Source organism: Neomonachus schauinslandi, chromosome 14, assembly GCF_002201575.2.
Source record: "Neomonachus schauinslandi chromosome 14, ASM220157v2, whole genome shotgun sequence".
Taxonomy (NCBI): Eukaryota; Metazoa; Chordata; class Mammalia; order Carnivora; family Phocidae; genus Neomonachus; species Neomonachus schauinslandi.
In genome coordinates this window covers 44,389,046-44,398,333 of record NC_058416.1, presented here as the reverse complement: position 1 = coordinate 44,398,333, position 9,288 = coordinate 44,389,046, and the positions used below count along the sequence as shown (strand labels likewise).

The following is a 9,288-nucleotide window of genomic DNA, read 5'->3' as shown; positions in this document are numbered from 1 at the left end:
AAAAAAAAAAAAAAAAAAAAAAAAAAAGCAAATAAACTATTTGAAACAGCTAACTGATTTTGCCCTTGTGCAATGGCAGGAGTTTCAAGTATTAAGATAGCTGCAGCTATGAGTCAACATGTCCAATTATACGCAAAAGCAAAATGGTACCTGATCAGCCTTAAATTTTGCCTATTGAACTTGCGTTACTTTCATTAGCCTACTGAGTTAACTATTTTTAGAGCTTGATGAGTTACAAGGCATCTGGCCCAGATTAGGTAAAGCTAGAACTTAACTGGGGTGGAATGACAATGAGGACTAGAATCGGAATTTATTTGGGAGGCATTAGAAGACTTTGGAAAAGGTACTCTTGACTGGTTTAAAAGTAGACTTACCACTCTTCTCGTTGGCAAGGGTGAGTTATAATTTATGCCAGAGGAGAACAATTAAAAAAAAAAAAGGACATGGGGATTTGTGCTTGTGAGTGGAGCTGAGCTCCCTGAGTCTGGTGGCACTGGCAGGCTTTGGGGAAGGACAGCCGGAATCACCTACAGAAAGAGGAGGTGGGGCGGGGCAAGACAGGGTTTGGTGAAGGCCTCCCTTGGTTTCATGGGTGGCTGTAATCAACTCCCTTCAACAGTGACATGGAGTGACTCCATCTACCAGCAAATAAAAATAAGTCTGTAACAAGACTGGGTAAGAAAACAGTGAAGTAGACAGGAAGACGCTGGCTAACCGTGCTGCATAGAAATCAAAGAACAGAATGGAAAGCCAACTTGTATGTTTCTCCTGCAAGGGGTTCTGTTCTGAACTGTTTGGGAGGGAGTGACTTTCCGCTGGGCAAATTAAAACCTGGGAAGATCACTCAGGAGAGTCACCTTAGTTAAGGGAAAAATAGATACAAGTATCTTTTTGCAGCCATGATAGTATCAATGCAGAGGTCATGATATGTTCAGAGGAAGCTTGCAAATCAGAACTGACAGTGTCTTACTTCTCCACTGTTTCCTTGGGTGGGTGTGTGGAGGGAAGGAAGGAGATGGGGAGACAAAGAAAGTACATGTGATCATCCATGTCTGACCAGTGTACTTGTTCTCAGAACCAACAGCATGTATACTGCTCATACTTAATAATTAGCAAAACCTTTTTTTCCATATTTACAAATGCTTGACTATTAACATCTAATGCATAACTCTACAATTTATGAGAAGGGAAGAAATACCTGGTCGGTGATACGTTCCTGGATTTTTTCTCTAGTCACTGAAAGAGAAAGCAAAAATAAATGTGACATTAAAGGGTGAAAATGAATAAAATGCAATACTGATCCTGCTCTGTTCTCACTCAAAATTCCAAAGCAGTCATGGGCTCTTTAAGCAAACACTTGTATTACGATATGGACCTTTACAATCACTGCAATAATTGGGAGGGGGAAAAAAAGCCAAATCCTAAACAAACCACATGAGGCAAAGATGTTAGAGAATAGAATGGACAGCCGGTAAGGGGGGTACCCCAAAAATGCATGAAACTTTGGCAGAGGAGTGGAGAGAAGAAAAGGACAGAATAAAAACTTGAACAATAGCCAGTCAAAGGTTTCCAGACAATGACAACCTGTTCAAGTACAATACTAACACCGAGCTCATGGAACCTTGAGGACTAGACAAGGAGTTCTAATGTGGCAGGTGGCAAAGTGCTACTTTTAGAACCTTTTCTCTGATAATAAAGACATCGTTATGCTTTGTTGTTATGGTGCTGCAGAAATTCAAGTGAAAACCAACAGTTTTCTGAAAGGTATCTTGGTCAGGACAAAAAAAAAAAAAAATCAGAGTAACGTATGAAAGGTAACAGGGATATATAAAGAATAAAGTCACTAAAATAGTAAAGCTTTGTGGTGAAAACAGCCTGAAAGTGATCAGTATTGTTTATGTATTAAATAGAAGGAAAAAATCCCTAGTAATAATAAATGATCAACAAACCAACAAACCAAGGAAGAGGGGAAAGAAGAAATTTTGTAGCACTACAGATATTATGGGCTTGTGAACATCTTGGTAGGATACATAGTTGATTAAACATGGCCTTTTAAAATTTTAAATAAGATAACTGTGCAGTCACTTGCATTTTTAGGAAATAATACAGACTGGTCCTGGGTACCCTTTACCCAGTTTTCCCTGATGGTAACATCTGGAAGATCAAAGCACAGAATCCCAACCAGGATGCTGACATTGACTCGGTCGGAATACGGAGCATTTCCATCACCGCAAGGATCCTTCCCATTGTGCTTTTAGAACCATGCCTATCTCCTCCCACCCCCTCTCTCCTCTTAACCTTGGGCAACCACTCATCTGTTCTCCATTTCTATCATTTTGCCATTTCAAGAATGTTACATAAATGGAATCCTCCATTTCATAACCTTTGAGGTCAGTTTTTCTCACTCAGCTGAGTTCTCCAGAGATTCGTCCATGTTGGCCCACTGGACATTCGTCCAGTGTATTCCTGGGAGTTCATCCCTTTTCATTGCTGAGTAGTAGTCTATGGTAAGGACGTACCAACATGTGTTTAACCGTTTGCGCACTGAAGGTCATCTGGGTAGTTTCTGGCTATTATGAATAAAGCATCTACCAACATTTGCGTACAGGGTTTTTTGTGAGTGCAAGTCTTTATTTCTCTGGGATAAATGCCCAGGAGTGCAACTGCTGGGTTGTATGATAGTTGTAGGTTTAGTTGTTTAACAAACTGCCAAACTGTTTTTTTTTAAAGACATGTACTGAATAATTGATATTTACCAATCAATTAATCAACCAAAAATAAGTATATTTGAACATTTTACTAAGTGTTCAGTACCAGGCAAGGTGTTATATGAGATACAGTAGAAGTGTAAGGAGCATAGAAAATGGAATGACAGCGTTAAGAGTGGATTGTCATGCCACTGTTAAAAAATGCCAGGGGCTAATCTTGGAGTCTTCAGATAATAAGAAATCATTTTCTTCCTTTTTTAAATGGCATTGCCCAATGAGATTCTCTTGATATGTTTTAATAGTTAGATTTCTTTTGTCGGATTATATGCAGGATGTTTAAAGAAGAGGCAACATGATTTGTGGAAAAAGCTTGGCTTTTTGAATTAGATCACCAGTCTTGCCTAGAAGACGGAGAACATCCAGCAGAAAGAAGGTCATGTTTAAAGCCATGAGACAAAGGGGGAGCATAGTGGGTCCAAGGCATGGAAAGGAAGCCATGATGGCCAGAGTGGAGAAATAAGGGTGTGTGGTATAATATGAGGTGGGGCAGCAAGTAACGTAGACCACTTCTGAGAAAGTTATGATCATTACAAGAGCAGTGGGAAGTCAGTTATTAAGGAAATTTAGGCCAGGGTGTGGGTTGGGACATTGGAATGGTGTGGTCAAATGTGCATTTTTAAAAGACCACTCAACGCTTGTTGCTAACTGCAGAATAGGCTGGAGGGGAGCCTGGGGTGGCAGCCACAGTACAAAGCCTTCCTTCTGCTTCCTTAGGAACCAAGGGAACTCTGAAGGAATTCCAGAGAAAAATGAGAGCCCAAACAATCAAACCATCATCATCTAATAATGCAGCAGCCCATTAGACTCTAACAAACGGAGCAGACAACAACCTGGTATCTAATCACAGCCCTGCCATTTGCTAGATGTTTGATTTGGGGCCAGTTAACTAATGCCCTGCCTGTTTGGTCATCTATAACAAAGAGTTCACAATATTTCCTCCTCTCCAGATTTGGGAGGATTAGAATGAAGTAAGTAGGCATTTTGCAGGCAAAGGAGAAGCGAAGGGCATTCCAAGGAGTTGTGGCCGGAAGGATAGTCTCAGAGGCAAGAAGAGGGTGTATTTGGATGAATCTCGAGATGTTCTAGTGGTTTATAGAGTGAGAGCATATCCTAGAGCAGGTGGGAAGTAGGGGGTATGGGAAGAAGGTAAGAGCTTTGGGGCATTGCTGGCTTGAGGTGAAGTTGAGAAGGGTTTTTCTGGCTGTGGGAAGCCAGTGGAGGTTTTTCAGCAGGGGGGATGAGGTGACCAAAGCTGTGCTTGAGAAAGAGGACTTTGGTGATGGTGTGGAGGAGGGGGTGATGGTGAGCAGAAGATACGTGGCAGAGAGAGCAAAAAGCATGTCCAGTCCTCAGGCAGCAGGGATGAGGGTTTCAGCCCAGGAGGGAGAACAGAGATGGAGGGATGTGTGGAGCTGGTGGTCTTTCTGAGGTAAGTTCTGGAGACTGAGTGGATGTGGCAAGTACAGGAGCAGGGAGCGAAGGCAAGCCCTAGGTTTTCATCAAGGGGAACGTGTGGATACTGGTGTTACCAAACAGACAGGGGGAAAAGGAACAGAATTTAAAGAGAAGTTATTAAGGGAGCCCTATGGGCTTGTCCCCATAATTAAAATGAAGATATCTATAGGTTATGAAAACTGACATGGCAATTATGGTAAATAGAATAGAATACAATAATGCCCCCCCCCCCCATGTCCATATCCTAATCTCTGGACCCTGTGCATATGGTACCTTATATGGCAAAGGGACTTTATAGACGCGATTAAGTTAAAGGTCTTGAGATAGGAAGATTATCCGGGATTATCTGAATGCGAACAATGTCATCACAAGGGTCCTTATAAGAGAGAAGTAGGAGAATCAAAGACAGAGGAAAGGGGATGTGACAATGGAAGCAGGGGTCAGAGGGATGCCGTGGCCTGAAGAGGCCTGAACCTGGAAGGTGGGCAGCCTCTAGACTTGGAAGAGAGAATGAAGCAGACTCTCCCCTCGAGCCTCCTGAAGGTATGCCGTCTTGCCGTACCTTTCTTCTAGTCTAGTGAAACCCCTTCTGACCTCCAGAACTGTAAGAGTAATACACTTGGGAGAGCCCTGGCTCCAGCTACAGGTAAGAAACCAAGACACAAATATCTTGGGATGACAAGACAGGCTGGATACAGGTTTCCTTGGCAAAGGGTCTGAGTGAGTCCAGGATTTGGATCATCTGTCCAAATGAGAAAGAGGCAGGTGACCATTGGTGGTAGAAGGGGCAGGAAACACTTCCATGTTTTGGACGGACTTAATTACCAGGTTGGGTGCAGCTCAGATAACAAGGTAGGTGCCGTGCTGGGGCTGATTCAGAAGATAACAGGGCTGATTCAGAAGATAACAGGGCAGGTTTCTAGTTGCTGAGGTCAGTTGCTTGAGGATCACAGGGACTCAGAAGCCAGACAGACCATTTCTGTGAGTTACAGTTATTTAAACATAAGAAAAATCATCTCCTCCCTTGAGCTATTAAAACTATAATGAGTTAAAATATATAATTATATAATTATTTTGTGGCCCTAGTGGTTATGATTTCAGCTAATGATAGTTTTTTTTTTTTCCCTCCTGCTTACGGATGGTCTTGGGCTAGTGTAGATGTACATGTTCCCTGGCCCATGCAAGAAAAAAGGAGGGAATCCCACTTAAGGAAAACCTAAGTCATTCCCAAGTTTATTCAAATCGTATTTGAAAAAGAGGACTGGAATTTAGGGGATAAATTGTAACTGCATAAGCCTTTGCTAATAAAGGATTAAGAAGTGTGTGGTTTAGCATCTTTTAATTATTTTTTCTAGCATCTTGAATATACAATGTTTGAAATCTCTGGTTGGATCAACATTATTTTGCTCAGAGGTTTGTGGACTTTGCATACTGATTCTTTCCTGTTTCCAAGTACATTTGCTTTTAGGCTATTTTTATTCACTTTAAAGGAATTTTAATAACTTTCTGTTGACAGCATGGACAGCTGGTCTTGAGAATTAAAGAAAATTCACTTGCTGACTGAGGAAGGAAGTGACATCAATGAGCTTCTAAAGTCAGCCCAGGGGGGGAAATTGGTTTGTGAGAGAGTGGCCTTTCATTGCACTATATTTATCGAGCGATGCCTTGAGATGCAAATTGCTGTATCAATCAAACCCATGGTGCCTACCTCCAACCAACTTCATGCAAACTGAAGGAACAATGCCCTGAAACACAAAGAGGAAGAAGGATGAGGGGTGCAGGAACCCAGGGGCTAAGTGAATTACGGGAGCTCATGATCCCCTCTCTCTGGTGGATACTTCCTTTCCTGTCAAGCCTCAGTTTTTTGTCTAGAAAATGAGTTTGATGCAATCTGTTGGTTGAAGTCAGTCTGTTTCTGTGACAGATGGTTACTAAGACCATGTCCCCATATATATAGTGTAGGCATGTTATCGCTCCACTTTGTCCCAAAGAGTGCTATCAATTGCTTTATATCCCCCACTGAGAGCTATCTGGAAAGAGGGATCGTTAGGTAGTCATATGTAGCTACTAACTTGACATCTTGATACTTTAAAAATTGGCATTCATTCATTGTTTATAACTCTACTGCAGAAAAATTCAGGCACCCAATCAAGACTTCAAATAACAACGACAATAGTAATAACAATTTTAGTGTCATAATAATGAATGACTTCATTCTTCATGACCACCAGAGAATTTCCCTCTGGAGCTACAACAATCCATTTTTCAAAGGTAAGTGGGGTGCAAGTGGATTGTGTGTGTGTGTGTGTGTGTGTGACGTGTCACGCATGTGTGTATACACACACACCAGTGTGAGGCAAGCAGGAAAGTATCTAGATACATTTTATGGTACGAGCTGAAAAATTAGATTGCTATTATTTATTTCTTAGCTCACTTTAGAAAGTGACGTGGTTAGAGTGACAGTTCAATAATAAATAATTTGAGTTTGAGTTAACAATCTAGTATCAAAGTGAATTTAATTCAGCCTAAGAGATAGATGCATTAACATTGGTTTCTTTTCCTTGTCTCAAAACATATTTGGGATATTCAATTAAATTTTCACATTTTATGAGTTAAATATTAATTTGAACTACTCCAAAACAAATACTGGTTAAGTAAAGAATGAATGAGCTCTCAATAGCCACAGTCTTCAGGCCAAAGGGTTTCAGACTCTCCCCAAGCCTAGAGATACGTTGACTCTAGCAAAATTCATTCATTTGATCCTACAGCAATATTTTAATGAGCATCTATTCTGGACAATATGCTTAGTGTGCTAGAGGCACAGAATAAAGTAGAAGAAACAAGATGAGCACACAAAAAGGCAACCATGTGAAATCACGGAGCTGTAAGGGATTATTAGTAAATTGTATAAGTATGCAGATCAAAGGGTATTTAAATCTTGATACAGTAGAAATGTTGACCGATTAACTTCCAGACTTTTCTGGTCTTGGCTCTGTACAATAGTTAGCAAATAACTTTACTCCTCTAGTCTTTGTCTTTTTTTTTTTTAAAGATTTTATTTATTTATTTGACAGAGAGAGAGATAGCGAGAGCAGGAACACAAGCAGGGCGAGTGGGAGAGGGAGAAGCAGGCTTCCCGCCGAGCAGGGAGCCCGATGTGGGACTCGATCCCAGGACCCTGGGACCATGACCTGAGCCGAAGGCAGACGCCCAACGACTGAGCCACCCAGGCACCACTCTAGTCTTTGTCTTTGGTGCATAATGACAGTGTTTCAAGGACAGAGGGTTTCTAAGTTTGTTTCTAGGTACTTTAGGTTCTTTGGCTCTAAAAAGAATGAGGGAGATCGAAAATTTCCATAGGATTGCACCCCTCCACCAAAAAGAGAAGAGGTCATGTTTGGTGGGGGCACCTGGGGATGCCTCATGGAGGGACAGCATTTGATCTGGGTAGGACATTAGCAGAAGCAGATTGGAGGAGAAGCATTTTACCCAGAAGGAAAAGCATGAGCAAAGGTACAGAATCAGGAAGTGCACAGGGCATGTGCAGGGAGTCGTAAACAGTGGCGCTTGACTTCACTGGAGTCTGTATATTAGCAAGTAATAAGAGGGATCTTATTAAGGCAAAACCTGTAGCATAAACCAATGTCACGGAGGGCCCTAAATACTTATGGGGAGATTTTGACATTTGTTTGGTAAGGGAGCTCTAGAAGATTTTTAAGCCGGAAATTGATCAAAATTGTTTAAAGATGAATCTAACAGTGCTATGGATTGAGGAGGGGGGCTGCTGGTAAGAATGAAGGTGAATGTTACACACTGGGTAAGCAGAGCAGGCGTAACAATTCAGATGGGGGGGCCTGATTCAGTGTGACAATGGAAAGAAAGGAATTAAAGATGGCCAAGATCTTTTGTGTGTATTTTTTTATTTTCATTTTTTTAATTCAAGTACAATTAACAAATAGTGTTATATTAGTTTCAGATCTATAATTATAATGATTCAGCAATTCTATACATGACTCAGTGCTCAAAGATGACCAAGATGTTAAGCTTAAGTTACTCGGTAGAAGACGTGCTTCATGCAAAAGTAGAAACAAGGAAATAGAGCCAGTTTAAAGCAGAAAATTTGGTGAGTAATGGTGGAGGTGGGATCATCAGCTCAGTTCAGCACTGGTTAGGTAAGACATCCTAGAGGAGGCAGCGAGTGAGCTCAGGAAAGAGGTCAGTATCAGGCAAACTTCTGCAGAGAGATGAAGCTTCAGGAGGCAAGACTTGTTTTACAAGTAGAGAGAGGGAAAGAAACACCAACTTAGAACTTTGGGCAAAGGTTGTATTTTATTTATATTTGAATGGTTTGATGCCTCCTCAGGTAATGGCATTCAAAGTTTACATCGTCTGCAGTGAATATGAAGAGACGCTATCTCTCTGCTAAACGAAGCTAAGCTAACATAAGGATTTACCATCAGGCACTAGCAGGTTAGAAGTCTGGTTTCAGAGCATATGTTCTCACTGGTCCTGGATCTGAGTCAAAGGCTATGAATTCTGACACCAGTCCAACGTGTTTTTTCTTTAATGCCAAATAGTTAACTTAGTTCTTCATGAATGCTGCCTGAGTATCCCATGAATTTAACTCAGTTTTGACACTCTCTACCTAGAAAGAGGATCAGGTCCCATAGACTAAGGGCTCAGCCCTACAGGACTACCCCCACCATCCCCCACTTTAGATGCCAGTTGCTAGTCTAAGGGGGTCCTCTGTGCTTTTGACTGACCAGCTATAGATGGAAGTTGCCAACAACCCCCTTCTTGGGTTTGATTAATTTGCTGGAGAGGCTCACAGAACTAAGAAATATTGATTACTTACTGGATTACTGGCTTAATATAAAAGGATATAACTCAGGAATAATCCGATGGAAGATGCATAGGGCAAGGTATGTGGGAAGGGGGGCAGAGCCTCCATGCTCTCTGGGCAAGCCATTCCCCTTGGATCTGCACTGTTCTCCAACCCAGAATGTCTCTGAACTCTGTTCTTTCTTTCTTTTCTTTCTTTCTTTCTTTCTTTCTTTCTTTCTTT

General features: G+C 41.4%; 1 protein-coding gene across 1 annotated transcript in view; it reads right to left on the bottom strand.

The window, feature by feature from the left end:
* The window catches only part of CHST9 (carbohydrate sulfotransferase 9), a 244,300-nt gene that overhangs the window by 25,897 nt on the left and 209,115 nt on the right, over positions 1–9,288 (bottom strand). Inside the window, exon 6 of the mRNA XM_021686272.2 lies at positions 1,199–1,236. Within this exon, the coding sequence (XP_021541947.2) occupies positions 1,199–1,236 (38 nt within the window). The remainder of the gene's footprint in view (positions 1–1,198; positions 1,237–9,288) is intronic.